The 18,429-nt window shown below is 28.6% G+C and overlaps 4 protein-coding genes across 11 annotated transcripts in view; 2 read left to right on the top strand and 2 right to left on the bottom strand.

Moving 5' to 3' along the window:
- The window catches only part of LOC122566311 (polypeptide N-acetylgalactosaminyltransferase 5), a 39,163-nt gene extending 35,526 nt beyond the window's left edge, over positions 1-3,637 (top strand). For 4 of the 5 annotated variants that reach the window (XM_043723413.1, XM_043723415.1, XM_043723417.1 and 1 more), the window contains 3 exons: positions 1,391-1,629; positions 1,712-1,846; positions 1,924-3,637. In XM_043723413.1, coding sequence (XP_043579348.1) covers positions 1,391-1,629; positions 1,712-1,846; positions 1,924-2,073 — 524 coding nt within the window. In that variant the 3' untranslated portion in view covers positions 2,074-3,637. Of the gene's footprint in view, positions 1-579; positions 761-1,390; positions 1,630-1,711; positions 1,847-1,923 lie in introns of all 5 variants that reach the window. The other variant, XM_043723414.1, reaches the window with a different exon arrangement.
- A 988-nt stretch (positions 3,638-4,625) lies between these two features.
- Positions 4,626-5,600, bottom strand: LOC122566310 (60S ribosomal protein L37a). The gene is made up of 3 exons (XM_043723412.1): positions 5,458-5,600; positions 4,876-5,004; positions 4,626-4,799 (listed from the first exon to the last, which is right to left on the bottom strand). The coding sequence occupies exons 1-3, from the start codon at positions 5,458-5,460 to the stop codon at positions 4,653-4,655; spliced, it is 279 nt and encodes a 92-aa protein (XP_043579347.1). The 5' UTR covers positions 5,461-5,600; the 3' UTR covers positions 4,626-4,652.
- Positions 5,601-5,742: 142 nt separating this feature from the next.
- Positions 5,743-12,010, top strand: LOC122566308 (SH3 domain-binding glutamic acid-rich protein homolog). 2 transcript variants are annotated; one of them, XM_043723410.1, is made up of 5 exons: positions 5,743-7,647; positions 9,201-9,383; positions 9,571-9,717; positions 9,930-9,970; positions 10,155-12,010. In XM_043723410.1, the coding sequence occupies exons 1-5, from the start codon at positions 7,603-7,605 to the stop codon at positions 10,318-10,320; spliced, it is 582 nt and encodes a 193-aa protein (XP_043579345.1). In that variant the 5' UTR covers positions 5,743-7,602; the 3' UTR covers positions 10,321-12,010. The 2 variants fall into 2 exon arrangements, with proteins under 2 accessions (XP_043579345.1, XP_043579346.1); XM_043723411.1 differs by lacking the exon at positions 5,743-7,647 and adding an exon at positions 7,941-8,367.
- On the bottom strand, positions 10,292-18,141 carry LOC122566307 (uracil phosphoribosyltransferase homolog). 3 transcript variants are annotated; one of them, XM_043723407.1, is made up of 8 exons: positions 17,546-18,141; positions 17,348-17,390; positions 16,979-17,023; positions 16,748-16,897; positions 16,546-16,690; positions 16,333-16,463; positions 15,968-16,031; positions 10,292-12,667 (listed from the first exon to the last, which is right to left on the bottom strand). In XM_043723407.1, the coding sequence occupies exons 1-8, from the start codon at positions 17,680-17,682 to the stop codon at positions 12,612-12,614; spliced, it is 771 nt and encodes a 256-aa protein (XP_043579342.1). In that variant the 5' UTR covers positions 17,683-18,141; the 3' UTR covers positions 10,292-12,611. The 3 variants fall into 3 exon arrangements, with proteins under 3 accessions (XP_043579342.1, XP_043579343.1, XP_043579344.1); XM_043723408.1 differs by lacking the exon at positions 16,979-17,023 and having other exon boundaries at positions 17,546-18,112; XM_043723409.1 differs by lacking the exons at positions 10,292-12,667; positions 16,979-17,023 and having other exon boundaries at positions 13,007-16,031; positions 17,546-18,110.
- Positions 18,142-18,429: the final 288 nt, after the last annotated feature.

Raw genomic sequence — 18,429 nt, 5'->3', positions numbered from 1 at the left:
ATAGCTAGTAACGGTCTATACATTAAAAATATTAACACCCATAGCTATATGTAGTTGATTTATATTTGACTCTAAAATTAATCTTAAGTGTGTTTTTTTTTCTTTTTGGTGTGATATTAACCAAATTATCTTTTAGCATTTACCATCGAATGTTATATTAACATAAATGTATATCACGTATTTTTATCTAAATATATAGTATATATTTTTTTTTCTTTGTATGTGTGTATGTGTGTGTGTGTGTGTATACGCGCGTGTGTGTTAAAGAATTCTGGATATTCTAGTTACATTTAGCCATGAGATTTGATTTGCAGGAATACTGTTGATTTGTTTGTGGATTTACAAATATACTTTGGTATAGTCTTAACCACTCATCCATCCAGCCGACTAACAAAATAAGTTTGCTTGCTTCTTTGTTTGATACATTTTATAAGCAACGATATTATAGGTACCAAGAGAGGAGAACACGAGCGTCCATCTAATCTGAACCTTTTTAATGTATTAGATCTTTTTGTTTCTTGTTTGTTATAAACTATCCATTTGTAATTGCTAACATACTAACAGAACTGAGTTGGTTAGATATGGATGTGTGGTGGGACATTGGAGATCGCAACGTGCTCGCACGTAGGTCATGTATTCCGTAAGTCAACACCATATACATTCCCTGGTGGTACCAGCAAGATAGTGAACCACAACAATGCGCGACTCGCAGAGGTCTGGTTGGACCAATGGAAGTACTTCTATTACAACATTAATCCAGGTAGCACTAACACCAGCATTTCTGGAAAGAGAATAGACTGCAATATCGCTAACATCATCTTAAACTTTCTTTTTTCTTTTTGGGATTTACTCTATCTCGCATGAACTTTTTTTCTATCGGGTGATTGGTACGCTTTTATAAGTTGCATTTAACTATAAAGCTTAAGTGCAGTTGAATACCAGCTACATGCGCATATATCAGATACCCGTTAATATTAGGAAACTAATGGAGAAGTTCCTTTTTGTTTCGTCCATCTCTAAAGCAAGAAAATGCTCTATATGATAGATGTAATCTCAAGAAAGAAGGTTATAATAGAAAATAAAAGACACAGTGAAGAGATTACTCTATTCAATCTAAAGTTTCCTTACATTTTGTCTTGAAAGAGGTACAGACTTACTTTTTCAAATTTAACATGTTAAGAAAGGTCAATGTATGATAGCACAATTATTTCCAATAGCAAGCATATAGCATCAGTACAGCACACATGGCAATGTCTTTATTTTGGCACATACTTTTAACACACATCCTTCTTTCAGTGAACAGTCATATGTATAAGCACACTATCGCATTATAAAGTCTGTAAATATTAATCAAATATTATTATTATTCAATTGACCCTTCTGTTCATAGGAGCCCGAAACGTAGCTGTTGGAGACGTATCTGAAAGAATTAAGTTAAGGGAACGTCTTAAGTGTAAAAGCTTTAGGTGGTATTTGGAGAATATTTATCCAGAATCTCCTATGCCACTAGATTATTATTATTTGGGTGATGTACAAAACGTTGAGACACAATCTTGTTTGGACACTATGGGTAGGAGAACAGGTGAAAATGTTGGAATTAGTTACTGTCATGGATTAGGTGGTAATCAGGTCAGTAACTAAATCTTCTTGATTTCTTTGAAAGTAGTAGATTTTTCAGTATTGTTGAAATATAATTTTTTGTTTTAATTAGGTGTTTGCTTATACTAAACGACAGCAAATTATGTCTGATGATATGTGCCTTGATGCAGCTAGTCCCCAAGGTCCTGTCAAAATAGTGAGATGTCATGGTATGGGTGGAAATCAAGCATGGGTTTATAATGAAGAGGTACGATGCAAAATAATTTAAACCCAATTTTTTTAAAAAGTTAATGATATTTAAATAAAATATACGTTTATTTTTAGACAAAAATGATCAAACATACTAATACAGGACATTGCTTGTCGAAACCTCGTTCGAACGACGCAATGCAACCTGTATTAGCACCTTGTGATCCGCATAACATGGGCCAAAAGTGGATTATGCGCAGTAAATTCAAATGGCAGGCCAGCTAATACGAGGTGTTTACAAGTGCAACATTTATATGTAATACTTGTTGATTTATTTAATGCTACATTGAAGGACTGATACTCAAGAGACTTCCATACATTGAAAAATCAAGAAGAAGCACTAGTATTGTACTTCATAAAAACAATTCAGTATCACGTTTTGTCGATCTACTAAACGTCGATGGAATTAATAGTGATCATAAACAAGAAATTGAGTACACCTTGAAACTGAGAGATTGAGGTTGATGCTTTTTAGTTATATAGGATTTATTTACTGTTACTAGCAGTATCGTGTATTTACTGCCATTTTTCATGGTATGCCTTCATTGATAAATGCACAAGTGTTGAAAGAAAGAAACCTATTTCCGACTGTGTATGGATATGCACAAGTGATACAAAGAGACATGTATGCGGACATTCTTCTTTTTTTTCTTTTCTAGTAAACAGTAGAGAGGAAAGCATATCAGACCACTGTTATAAATAAATAATTGTTAATACAAAAGAGAGACATATTTGATAATATGGGATGAGTGCAATGCTGGATGACTGGAAGATATATCAGTGCACTGAAACACAGATATGTTAATAGTATAAATGACGTATTACTACAGGGAATGAATGACGGAATGCTAGTGGAATTATTGTGACACTACCGATTACGATTTAGAACTTGTATTGTACAATTTTCTAGCAATTAGGGAAGAGCACTGGATCTTTTTATACTGATATTTCTAACAGTTCCTTGTTGCATCTCGTTCATATATAATTTAGTTGTTACTTTCTTTTTATTCGTTTAAAAAGATAAATGTACTTATACCTGAATTCGCCATAGCAATATGAGATTAACGAGATATCGTTTAAGAGTATAAAAAAACTACTATTGACTGTTATTCACTGTACTGTTATACTTTAAATACTTTCTTAAATTCAAGGCGAAGTGTCTTCCGCATTTTCTTAACAAAAAGAAATGCTAGATATCTTTACGATGTTCTAACATTTTACATAGCTATAATTCTTCATAGATTTGGACCATTTTTGTTTTCTGCATATTTAAAGCGTGCTAAAAATTTAGAGTGCAATATTCTTGTCGAATAAGACACGACGGAAAAACATTTCGTGTAACTAATGTAAAAATGTTGTTATTAGATTCTGGCGCCCTTCCCTTGCATTACATTAAACTAAAATTAAACATCTTTCGTACTTCGAAAGAAGAGGAAAAGGTAGTCAACAAAGTAAAGCAATGTTTCTGGAAAATGTTCGCTAATAATTATACTTACATTCGAAGTTGGGGGAAGAAATTAACTGATTCTATAACTTTAAACGCGCGCGCGCGAAGAAACGCATTAAACTACATTTATAATATATTAAAATATATATGACACTAAAATTTCAATTTAGGAACCTTAATGTCAAGGAATATACTCAATCTTAAGTTACATGAAAGAATGGTGATGGTGCAACAAATTATCGCGTTTTTACAGCTTAATTATATATTTAATTATTCGTGCAAGACGATAGTATTTATTTTTGTACAGCAGTTAATTTTTATTAAATCAATATATTATTTGAATATGCGTTTAATTGTTTTAGCAGAATTTGTAGATAATTTGTTAGTCGTTTAAACTGATAACATTTAGTTAAATTTAAGTAAGTGCACAAAATATAGAAAAAAAAAGATAAAGTCAATAATAATTTGTTTACAAATTTTTAATCTTATAAATTATCCATTGCATCGTAAATTTATACGTATTGTTTTATCATCTTTATTTTACTTCATCTTAGGCTTAGAATTAGAATTATTTATAAAAATTATATTAACAAAAATAATTGTAAGAATTACATTGGAACATTAAAGATTACTTATTGGCACACACATACGAATTAATAAAATTTATTTTTAAGAAATTTTCTGTTACATAAGAATATTTATGCATATGTATGTAAATACCATTTAAGTAAAAAAATCTACTTTTTCTATCATTTATAATAAAGTCAAATACTAGAATGAACATACCTTTAAAGACAATAAAATATTCTATATATGTTCTATTGAATTTAAATAATATATGTGCATAATATTTAATTTCAACAAACAGTATTTTAATATATATTTTTTAAATTCCATACTTCTTTAAATATTAGTTAATTTAATCGAGATAATATGTATTCTTTTTTTATGAGAAGTTCTCATCAAATAACCAAAAGAAAAAAATTGATGAGAATTATAAAATTATTCCAGCGGAATTTAATATACATTATTAGAACAATGAAAACATAAATATAAGTAAGTAGATATATCATAATTTTAATGTGCCTCCAAAATAATTTCTAAATATTCTTTCTAATAAAAAAGAAAAATTCTACCCTCATATTATCAAATATTGCTTCAAAAAATTTAAGTCTTATGTATCATGTTAAATTGTCATGAATCTATTAAATACAACGCAAAATAATCTTGTTTTTTAATATTATCCCCTTACCAGAATAAATCTAGTAATTAATATCTTACAACTAAATAGTATTAAAGAGTCAAAGGGTTAAATAAAATGGACAAAATATCATTATGAACTACATATTACATTTATTTACTGTTCTTTAACTTCACGTAACCTCCTGACAGCAGATCTAACAGAGGCAGCAGCAGTTGTTGAATATACCCATGCACCTCCAGCAACAGTCCTCTTGCAACGTTTGCAGGACCAGATACCCACTACACTCCGTTTCATAGCATCCTATAATAAAAGAAATAAAATAGAAATTGTAATCTTTATTTACTTCACATTGCTGATTATAGGATTTATTTCTCACCTTGCCACAGAAGGTACAGGTGTATTTGCTGTGCTGGGTAATTTCCATCTTCTTAACCATCTTTCTGAGAGAGGCACCATATCGAGTACCATATTTACCAGTGATTCCAACCTTCTTCGTGCGTTTAGCCTAATAGATAGATATAATCGTATTTCATAAATTAAATAGCTTTACCATTTATAGCCTAAATGTATTTATAGATCGCAACAATTGAAATGATAAAACATTTATTTACAAAAAAAAACACTTGTTTGACACTAATAGGTTAACCAACCATAACCGTTTTTATAATATTAATCTTTCTGACAAACTTGTATTATAAAAGAAATTAAATACATTACATTATTTTGTTTCTATTTCATAATACTTAAAAATTTATTGCAATATGACAATAAAATAGCGATTTAACTGTAAATGCAAACATAACCTGAAATCACTATTTTTACACAAATTATTTGCAATAAATACAGATTTACAATATATACAGAAACATTTTGTCGGTAATCCTTTTCAACGCAAAATTATCAACTTCATCAATATTTTAACAAGATTCACAAAATATTACCAAATAACAATTCTTACCATTTTGCACAAATATGATATACGTTCCAAAAGAACCGGAAAAGAGAAGAGACTTTAGAGTCCGATATTCACCACACGTCGTCACCGGAAATCGTAATGCAATACATTCACGAAAGGCGCGAATTTAAATCGCGCGTTACAGAAAAACGGAGACATTCTCGCGCGTACTGCTAAATAAATACTAGAATAAGTTATCACGATCATTTTCATCATCTTCGAAATATCCACAGCGGCTACAAAACGTATCGACAGATCATTGTATTTATTATAGTATTCACCTACTAATTAAATAGGTTCAAAGTACATTAAATTTCGTATTACGTATTTAGTAATACTCTCATACAACTACAAAAGTTGTAATGACAATTAGATTTGATACTATAAAAATGAAATGCAGAACCTAACAAAGAAACATTGAAAAATAAGGGTGTGTGCCAATAATTTTGGCTAAATCTCCTAATACAAGAACATATGTTTAGGTACAGCGGATATACAATCTTAAGTGACCAAAAAATTTTTATAGGCAGATATAGTCGCACAGTTGACCTGAATACCGAAATCGTTACGTTTGGACGAAGTGTACATCTGAAATATATGAAGTGGAGTAAGTAAGAATGTGAAAAATAAAAACCAGTTCAATTTATTCAAAATAGAGATTGACTCTACTTTGTTCAGTGATCATTTTGGATGATCATTTTGATTAGAAAGCGGATGAAAACAATACTTTTCCATGAATCATCTGCGTTGATCATGCAAAGTGGAAAGATGTAAATTCGGCTTTAAAAAAGATTTCTCTTTCTATATCGCCACCTGTATTCTTATTCTGCGCGCCATTTTCAAACTTTTTCATTCCTCATTCTTATTGCACAAACCTGAATTGCTCTTTGAAGTCTGTCTTATATCGATTTTTACATTATGTTCTTATTCTATTCGACAGAACGATCTTACAGAGTAACTACGGTCTTACATACAGAGTCTTACAGAGTACTTCTTACTCAGTTGTTCTTATTTTTATTTACTTAAATGATTATAGAATTATTCGATATTGTGACATTATAAAATTACAATGTTTCGTTAAAAATACATTTTTTCCTATATTTAATTAACGTTGTTATGAATTCAAGTACAATACAGATATAAATATGAATATACAGCGGCTGACAAAAGTATTCGAACATTTACCATAGATGATTTTTATAAATATATTATATGTATTGTACGAAACTTTTTAAAATTTCGTTAGCACTATACTGAGACGTACCTATCGTGATTATAATAGTCAAATTTGGAACCAGTCCGAAAATATATATAGATGTTACAAGAAATTTATTGCAAACATATACTTAGTGAAAAATTAGTATACAGTATGAATAGTAATCTTAAACATGCAATTAGAGCTAAAGATAATATCACTACATATTGTGGCTTATTAATACAGTAAATAATTAACTGTTCAAATATTTTAATGGCTTTTGTGAAGTTTATGCTTTCAATAAATATCTTATAACTTCTATATTTTTATAACATTCCCAACACTGTTTCAAATTTTACTAATATAATCACGATATTCGAAATTCCAATACGTAATTTATATATAATGAATAATTTCAATATGTTCCGTGTAATATAAACATACAAATTTTTTAAGAATGTTTGGATATTTTCATGAGCTAAGTAAGTAGTGTCTAGTCTCTTTGTCAAGGCTGGTCAAGGATTCGTCGTGTACACTGTGCAATGACGTGCATGAGAACGTTCCTATAACTGTCCTAAATAGTATTATTTGTTTTAGTGTCCTTCATAGTTTATTCAATAGTAGACTCTACACTACTCTGCAATCTCTAATTCATCACAAGTCACAAGCACCCCGCCTATAGAAAAAAAGAAGAAAAAAAATAGAAACAGTGACGTGTACACGAACATTGAGAACGCTCGAAAACTGGCCTGAAATGACGTAGCCAGTGGATCCCAGACTAAGACTAGCCAAACCCGTGCGCGTTAAATCAGTGTTGCTCACTGTTGGCGATCCGCGGGCTAATAGCCTATAGTGATTCACTGATCGCTTATCACTCCGCGAAACCGCTAACCGTGGCACACGTCGAATAGAAGCGCGAGAGTGTCAATTGGTAACAAAAGCACCGGTTAACGATGGTTGTTAAAGTCTACATATCGGGTATCAGCGGCAACAAGGAAGTGAGTGGAAAAAGAACGTAACCAAAGAATATCAAGATATTTTATCCCCGAGACCGAGTAGCGAGAAAGAGAGAATGTGTGTGTGCCTGTGTGTAGACCTATTATATATATGTGTATGTGACTTAGAAGAGAATGCCAGATTTACGGGCACCTGAATTCTTATTCGATATTTTCACGTTGGATCGAGTTACGTCGGAAAAACTTCACGGTCGAGGCGTCGATTAACGACCGACAATGTCATCGAGTGAAAATCCTTATTGAACGTGACACACTACACGGTTTATCGATCGATATGATTCATTTATATACGCGTCTAACGAAATGCAGTTATCCTTTGATTGGATGTATTAAAGAATATACATATGTTAGATTCAGTTAACACGATTGCCACACGAATTTTATGTACATATTTTACACTGTCAGTCGTAATGGATTAAAATATACTACACTATAATTTGTACTGAATATTGTGTTGTATTTGCCCACTTTCTCTCTGACAGTGTTATCAAAATCATTCACATTGTTGACAATTTCTTAGTTCGCGAAATTTATTTTAACCTCAAAAATTTAGTAACGTAGATCATTGATGACCATCGTGGCAATCAACGTGTTAACAAACTGATTGTACCTCGTAATTTTTTGAAAAATGTATACATATAACGAAGAGATACACAGAATGCCGAGGGATATATATTCCTGGAATATAGCCACAGGTTTTGGGTAATCGAATCTTTGGATTAACAATGGGATTGTTAAAGTGAATCTATTTGAAATCGTTCGTAGATATTTAGTAGAACGACGCAGTTTCAGAGGTCTGATTGACATTTTGTAAAATGAATAAAAGCTTGCTTTTTCCACTTTCCTTTTATGTATCTATTATTTTAACTATTTTGATACATATTTTGTACTTTAGTCGTGAATGGTTCTATAATGTTTACGTTTGACGTTGTAAGGAGAACTTATGTGCCTTTGATCTTTTACTTGATTTGTACCTCAATCTCGATCCATGATAAATTCGTATGCATTTTTTTGGGCACCATTTATGATACCGTTAGATTTTAATAGTCGCTGATAAGATTATAATTTGGTCTTTTACTAGTAGACCGCGGATTTTTATGCATTTATGAAAAATTGAAAACTGCAAAACGCACAAAATACGTATAGTATGCAGAAATACATACAATATCTAAAATATAATAATCTGTAATATTCAGTGGATGAAACACTTTTCTACGTAGGTTCTATTTATTTAGTTACATTCATGAAAGATAAAATTCGTACTTGTCTACTTTTGTTAGTGGAGTACTAATGTCCATGTGTTTATGAAAGATTTAAATGTGCAGAAGTGTACATTATGAAATATAGGAAATATTCAAACAGTATTTAGCAAGTGAAATAAATTTTTATTTAAGTTCCATTTTTTATTTATGATAAAAATTAGTATATGAAATAAATATATAAATTTGCATAAACATTCATAGTCTACTTCTTAATAATTAAGTTTGAATCGTAAAGAAAATATCCAGGCTTTATACTTAACTGAATTCTTTTAGGTAAAAAAGAGGCAACAACGAGTATTGATGATATTAGATAGCAAAAATGTAGAGTATGAGACAATTGATATAACAGAACCAGGGAAGGAGATGGAAAAGGAATTTATGCAATCTAATGGTATTGCGAGAGATAGTAAATATCCATTACCTCCACAGATATTTAATGAAGATGAATACTGTGGGGTAAATGTCATTATATCAATTCTGACAATTTATAATCTAATTTATAATAAACAATAATAATGATAAAAGCTAAGAAAATCTAGCTTCAGAAATTAATAGTAGCTTATACAAGATTCTAAAACTTAAACTAGAAATTCTCTAAATATCACGCTTGAACTATAAATGATTATCATGAATCATCACACAGGATTATGAAGATTTCGATTTGGCAAATGAAATGGATGAATTGGAAGAATTTTTGAAAGTGGAACCACCTGCTAGTGGAAAAGAAAATGTTCCTGATTCAAATCAAAGTGAGGAAATTCAAGAAAATGGAAATACTACAAGTCGAGAGGTAAATATTGTTGGTAATAGAACTTTGTTTAACAATTGTAAGGAGAATGTTAAATGTACCCACATATGTTACTTAATTTATACGTATATATCTTTTTAACATTATTCAAAAACTTGATTTGTAATCATCTTAGTTATGTTTATTTGCCGGTGTTTTGTCCTTGATACTAAATTTGTACCCTGTCCATACTAACTACTACATGTTTATTTTAGCCTTCCACAGACAAAGAAGCAGCTGCAATACAAGCAGAAAGGTAAGCACTATAGATACATTGATTGCATAATTTTGTGATCAATCGTTTAAATTGGACAATTGCTATAGCTGTAAATATGTGTAATTGAAATTATTTGTTTTTATTTCTACATAACAAATTGTTTAAAAAATAAGAATTGTTTTATTATAGATATTTTAATTGCATTTTTTATTTGTTATCTTAGTGTTGAAGAAAGAACAACTTTACCAAGTGAAAATGTACAGTCAGATGAACCTAAATCTATAGAAAATGATGGTGAAACAAAACCTGAAGAAGATACTACAGAACATACAGAAGAAAATGTTGAAAAAAATGAAGAGAAATCTGGTGATCAAGAGAAAGAAGAGTAGATGTGAAATAAACCCATATGATCGTGGGACATTTTATATTTCTTTAAAATCCTTGGTTTTCCACCAAAAAGGATATTTTATAAAAGCTATATTTATCACACTTTCTAAGGCTGAGTGAAGGTACTGCCAAGATAATATTTCTGCTTTCTGCAGGAAATATAGTTAACAGTATAAATGAAGCATAAATAATACTTTTATAGAAATATTTTATATTTGAAATCGAGCATGTTTTCACCATCAGATTTTTTATCTGACTAGAAGATAATGAATTTCACTTTTCTTCATATCAGTAGATAATATAAATTTTTTAATTTCTTATGCTGATATTTTACATTGTTTATATTATATTTTATTCTTTATTTTTAAACGAAGCTCTAATAATGTGCTAGGAGTAATAAATTTTCAGTATTGAGAACGCTTTTTTGTCCTGTTACTCGCTAAAACTGTAGCAATGAATTTTAGATAGATAAATCCTACTTAGAAATTTATTTTTTTGTCTCAAATTTCTTATTCATTAATTATTCTTAATCATTTTATAATTACATTAAACTGTTTTTAAGAGTTTATTAAGTGTCCTTGTATATTTATCAGTGGTCCAAGCTATAAATTGTAGACTTACCATTTGTACTGAAGAATGGCTTCCATTTACAATCATTTGGTCTTAAATTGTGCTAGTGTCATTTGATTGGTTTTGTACGAAATTTCTAAGAATATAGTTTCTTAGTGTGTAGTAAGTTCGGACAGTACGACACTCAGTTTTGTATGAAATGTAATTCTTATAAAAGACGACACGAAATTAGTTATGATAGGTTGTACCGATGATATCGTATGCACTAACGATTTTTTATGGTCAAATACATCCTAAAATAATTCTCGCTATTACTTCCAAAAAACGTTAGGCTTAATAATATAGGTCAGATTTCTTAGTTGCACGTGATATATCTGATAAATTTGTTTAATTTGTTACGATTATATTTATAATCTAATTCGCATAGATATTCCGTAATTGAAAACAGGAAGGTAACTTATAGCTGATTTCCTTTTCTCATGCTGAAAATGTTTACTTATGAGATCAAAAATGAGTGAAAGTTTAATGGAGATGTTAAAACCCTTTTATCAAAGGCCTATTCATTATTGTTTGTACAAAAAATTTAATATTGACTACATATATTTATGCAGTGTTACTCATCCAAACAGCTTGACATAGTTTGTTTTACAAGATACACATTTACTGATCAGATAATAGACGGGTATTAATCACGAACAAATTCAAAGCTTTATGCGAGTGTTATGAACTGTTTTATTATGAAATGAAGGTGTAAAGTATCAAGTTCATTACACTACGTTTATGCATGAGATAAAAAGCCTGACTAATTTTAATATAACGTACCGCAGCTTTTGAATATCAAATATATGCTATTAAAATCAGACTAGGAAAAAAAGAGAAATTAAAAAGCTTTACACAAACGAATCAAAATGTCCACCTCGTTCTTATTAGAGAATGATATATTCACGAGCAACAGGTGTTGGACATGAGCATCACAGTTAATAAATTTTAACATTATATGTATTGAAAATATATATTTACAAGAACAATGTTCATTATACATGATATATATAAGTCATGCCAATCATTGTTACATACATATAAAAATTTACTAATAAATACCATAATAGAGAAGTTTAAAAATTTGTCTAATAATTCCACATATACAGCTTTGTCATCTATGTAAGTGTATCATACGAATCTATCCTATGTACCTGTCACTAATCAACATTCGCTGACCATTAATTGAATTTATACATTCTAGGAATGTTTTTTGGTAAGTAAATTACTTTTACTTTATAAAACCTGATATTTCTGTTTTTAATTAAAAGTAATTTAATATAATCTTACACGTAATCTTACACGTCAATTTGATGTTCAAAAATCGATCTAACTATCGTGTTAACAATTTTATATATATTTATATATTCTTCATAGCATTAATTTTTAAAAATAAATATTTGTTTTCCATATTAACAATGAATAAACGACTAGCATTAACGTTAATAAATACGAAAATAAAACATCGAGTATGTAGAAAGTAAGTTTATCAAGTTTAATAGATAAATTAGCTATTTTTATGTAATAAACTGACTACAGAAATATTTTAAACGTGTGGTATAATTACATTAAAAAAATATATTCCTTAACATTTTGGTAATTATTTTCAATTGAAATTTGTTAAAAAATGAAATTAAACTCTAACATCTGCATAACGTGTGTGTATATTCGTAACACAAATTCTTCAAATATCTTTTCCTTGTATGTTTGTAGTCTCCCCTACGACGAAACGAGAACATCCTGGAAACAATAATTGTCGTGTTTTTGAAGTTTTTATGAAGATCATCTACAAGATAACTGTATACAATGAATAAAATTTTATACACATAAATTGTTGAAAAATATTAAAAATAATATTTAAACAAGTACAAAATTTTTCAACAAAATCAAATTCTTTTTAAATATTTAGTAATAGGAAGGAATGCTATAGAAAGATATCACTTTATTTAAAATAAAAGGCAATATACCTTAAAACATTTGCTTTTAAAGTATGTCTATTCACAAACGAATAAAAAAATAAATCACGTTTCATTTTTGTAAAGTTTTGTTTATTTTAAATTGTTTATGTTAGGTAATTAGTACTTGCTGTGAAATTTTATTCATATTTCTCAAGATATACATATTATACAATATTTTGACTAATATAAATTTATTGTGAATGCTATAAACGTTGAAAATTACTCTGTGGTAACTTACAGTATAACAGGTGTACAAGTATTGTTCGTAATAACAGACATCTGTGTACACTCAAATGATATAATATAATGCACATATGGTTCTTAAAATCACAGCTCTAGATACTGTAATGCAGCTCTTTTTATAGGCACGTTTCAAGGTAAATTGTTTTTTGAAGGGTCTACAGACTTTCAGAATCTAAATCTTGTATGTCTCATAATAGAAAAAGGAGCAAAAAAAAAAAAAGAAATAAAAAGAATGAAATCAGTAAAGAAAAGTTATAAAAGATAATATATAATAATTATATTTTTAAAAAAGATTATTACATGTAAAAGCTGCATCATCAATTCTAGATACCATTCAACAGTCACACAAAAAATCTGATTAATATGATAGTGATATAGGTAGTGATAAGCTTCATAAATTTACATTTTTTAACATTTTCCATAGTTAGAAAATTTGTATGTACTTTAGTAATATATAATAATTATAAAAATGGTTCTTCATTTTATAACAAATGATTTTAATTTGGTATATGTGACTATTTATGAAAACTGAAATCACATATTAGTATTGGTAAGTAACATTGTCATACATCATTTTGGTGTATGTTTTTAAAAACTTATATTTAGTACTATGTTGAATATTATGTTAATATTTGTACTTATTCACACACTATTAGCATGTATTAAAACAAAATTAAACTCAACAATATGACACTATTATAATGAGAATTAGGAGAAAATCGAAATACTAATGCCAAACATATTGTTGATGCAAAATATCATGTTTCGTTATGCAGATATTAAATGTTCTCATATCATTAATTTCATTATAATGATCCATGTTTACAATAAAATACATATCTATCTTGATATACAATACTATTTATGTACAAATTGAAGAACAAGATGTTTAAATAATAAATAAATAATATTACTTAAATACATCTTGCAATACTTATTAAATTCAATTTAAGACATGTACTTAAAAACAAAGTATTTCTATAATTTCCTTATTTATTAATTATATAATTGCTTTAACGACAAATTTATCCCAAAACAATTATCTAAACCATGTAGAGTGACTACCACAATATTATGCAAATTGTATTTTTAACTATTAAGTAAAAATTTTGTTTTATCATTCAGATAATGAAACATTCTGCATTATTTTATATTTTTTTGCTACAATTGTATGAAACTATTGGAAATTATCAAATAACTTATGTCGTATACAAAATTTCCATTATTACAGTTCACATTATAAATTAATATCATTTTTATAAATTTTATAAGTTACTATTTACTAGCAACATAAAAAAACTGTGAGAAAATTAATATTCTTTTATATAGAATTTGAAAAAACTTTATATATTGTTACTCTGTAACAAAATCATACTTTGTTTGTGAAATTCACAAAATATTGGCCTAAAATATACTTTAAAAAATTAACTTTTTGTTGCTATTAAAATTGTAACAATCACTGAACTATAATTTTAATAAATAACTATATAAAAGATATTTTTCATTACACTTTGCGCATCATATAATGCATGTTTTACTGTGGGATTACTTGTTCTGTTGAAGTTCATAGTATATAGAGCAAAAAATAGAAAAAAGATTGTAATTGTTATATTATGCAGAAAAGATCAATCAATTTATATATGATTGATTTATCTTAATTAAATAATAATAAAACATATTACTTACAACTATACATTAAGAACAGAAAATCAATCTACAGAAGGTTCACATGATTTCTTAAATACAAATATAAATACACAGTTTTTAAAGTATATACTCTGAATACATGAGAACAAAATACATACATATCTGCATACATTCACTCAGGTATTAGTTGAAGAATAAACATAAAGCGTTCTTTCACGTTTTTTATACAATATTTCGGGAATATTGATTTAATAAACAAAGAGGTTTTTTTATTATTGAAGATTATGAAGATTATGAATATAAATCGCAAATTGAGAACCATACATGAAAAGTGTCTCTAAAGTACCACACCTTTAAAATCTATATTTATACATTCTGCAATACCATAAAAATTAATTTGTAAAACATACATAAGATAATAAACAAGATAAATGCTTTTACAAAATTTGAAGTAATTACATAATACAGTATTACCAACGCTATGTAAAATTCTCAATACTTTTTAAGAAACACTTTTCTTCTACATATAACTTGTACTATATTGATTTTTTCTGTTTAAGTATATTAATAAAATTTTATATATATGCTATTTAAGCGTAATAATAGATATCAATACTGAAAATTATTAAATAATAAGGTTAGTTATAAGTAATGGTCAAAGCATTTTCTTTGACTATTTGATAAGTAACTTAAACATTGTGAAAAATTATACATTTTTACTATGTGCAATTTTAACAATTGCGTGGAGATTTTTTGTACTAAAACTTATGTAGTAACCATGTTTAATGAATTTTCTTTTTTTTTTATGTATAAATATTTAAATAAAAAGTTAAGAAGGTATTTGCAAGTCAGAAGTGTAATGATAACGGAACATGAAAAATGATGTTGCTATTTCAAATATGTATTTCTTGTATGATGATGAATTATGTATTACGATTACGCAATTGATCACACTGTTTGATATTTCCTTGCAATAAATCAAAAATAACTTACAAAAGTTAGCAGTGGTAATGCTATAAACAAAATATTAATATCCTTTTCCCTGTAGGAATTCTTTCTATAAACTGTATTATGCTTTATGATTATACTTTAGAGAAACATGTTACCTTCTGCACCTGATTTTCTATCAGTTCATCTATTGTAGATACTAACTTATGATATAATATGCTAATAAAATATAATTAATCCGTACCAAAGTATTTCTGTCCAAAATGATTTGGAGCAATGCTATGAATCTCTGATGTTAAAATCTTCATCTGTAAAAGAAAATTTAGTTTCATTCAAACAATTAAGATATGTTTACAATATAAAAATGGTTCGAAATAACTTAATTAATACATTCAGTAAAGAATGTCTTAAGGCAGTTGACTTTTTTAAAAGCTGTTAAAAAGTTAATATTTGCTATCAAGCTCATGATTTCAGGATATGCAACTAATCTGCCTTTTGGGCTTAAAGTAAACTTAAAGAAAATTTAAAGCCTAATGAAATAATCTTGTGATTTGTGTACAGAAAGAAAGCGTCTAATAAGATACTGTTATAATCAGGAAGTATACATACCTGAGGGAAGGCAGTGACTAGAGATTTAGCTGCAATTGGTGTACAAAATAAATTTGATAAAATGATATTTTCTTCAATTACGTTATGTTCTTTTAGAACAGCAATTGCTTTTATCACAGTATTCCCAGTACCTTTCATTTAAAATAAATCATTGATTTTATAATATTGTACGTAAAAGAACTTACATGTATGATCTAAAGCTGTTACACTTACTCATTATTGGATACATAAGTAAGACTTTTCTTTCAGATATATCATCTGGAAACTTTGCATAAACTACTTTGGCTTCATGGGTATCTGCATCACTTTCAACTAATATTTTCCCAATTCTTATACTACGACAGCAGTCTCTTAAACCCTGAAAATGCATTATAATTAATATGCTTTTACAAATCCAGTTATTAATAAAATATACCTGTTCCATGGCTTCTCCGCTTCTTACTATAGACACTCCACAATTTCCTTTCTGATACTTCAAACCATTGTATTTAGCACCAGTTGGTGTAGTTACCACACATTTGGAAAAAGGTAATTGATTTAAACTTTCTTCTATCACTAGTCTTATCTAGAAATGTTTAATTTGCTGTGTACATAATTCACAACTTATCATAGATATGTAAGTCATAAAATTAAAAAATACTATTACCATAAAAATATCGATTTCATACAATTCAATTACTTGTAATAAATTCTACAGAAAAAATATCAAATTAATATCATCTCTAATTACATAAATACAAAATACAAAAATAGATTACATTAGATAGAATTAACTATATTTTTCGGTGAAAGCATAAAAACACGATGCGTACAGTGGTAGAATGACCACGTCTGACGAAACGATTTGTTCTCGAAAAAGGGACCAATATTATTAAATTTCTACTCGTTATAAAACATATGTTTCACTCACGATGCATGCAGTTTTAGTCGTAAGTGCTTAAAACAAATAAATATTACCTCGAAAATGCATGACAATGCGTCAGAACATATAATTAAATAGAAAAACAAGACTCACCAGGCGGTCGGCGTAGAACTTGAAATCGCTCCTCGTGGTGTTTCTGTAAACGGATATGCATTGTGTCCATTAAATTGTTTAATTGGAGGCAAACGACACAATGACACAATGCGCCGGCATCATGCCGGCATTTTAAAGCTAAAAAAAAATACTTGTATACGTCGATACACGAATCATTTTCGCCGTCGGTTTACTTACTTGTCTCGCAATATAGTCTGCAGTTCCTTCACTTGATTATTGCATGGAAGGATTTTTAAGTTCGGTCCGTAAACATCAGCGATATCGTTGCTTTCGTTTAATTTCTTTGGGATCGGTGTTACCTCCGTGCTACCCATGCTGATTTCTTGTATGCATGTACTAACTTCGTACTATCAGGTACTATACTAAGTACTATGCGTAGCACTAGATACTATTGTATTATGCAGAGATGAGAAGATGGGTAGGCAAAGGAATGTGGGTCTGATTGGTTATTTCTTGTAGACCCAATGCAATCATAAAGATACGCAATTGTATTGGTCAAAAGTGTTATATATATCGATACGATAATGTAATAACGAGCGATGGTAAGCTGGGCGATAAATATTGATATATATATATTTAGTATACGACATAATATGTATACATACTAGACATGTACATATCAATGGCGATAAAGAGCAGTGCCTCCCCTGTTCTTATGTCGATCCGCTGCACAACTTTTTATGTCTTTACAGATTAGTGTAGGTACTTGCCTAGATGTTGAGTAAACGATGTTTACAGTATATATTCACAAAAAAATCCGGCAGACCAGCCATTAACGTGTTAACTAGAGTATCTATTGAAGATTTTATATTGCAACGAAATAATAATAATAATAGTAAAAATAATTTGACATTCAACTTATTTCCCAACATTTTTTCCTACATTTATTTTATTTAAATATAATTTTACGTTACCTCAATTTTGTTTACTATCAGATCTTGGTAGAAATAGAACAATTTCTATTTAATCTTTTAAGAATAATTTTTGTGTGTGAAGTTAATTATGTATCGAGAGATATAAATTAATAGAGGATATTTTTTGAAATTAATAAATACATAGGC

This window comes from Bombus pyrosoma, linkage group LG3, assembly GCF_014825855.1.
Source record: "Bombus pyrosoma isolate SC7728 linkage group LG3, ASM1482585v1, whole genome shotgun sequence".
NCBI classification, from domain to species: domain Eukaryota; kingdom Metazoa; phylum Arthropoda; class Insecta; order Hymenoptera; family Apidae; genus Bombus; species Bombus pyrosoma.
The sequence above is the reverse complement of the archived record's forward strand: the minus strand, read 5'-3'. Positions and strand labels throughout refer to the sequence as shown.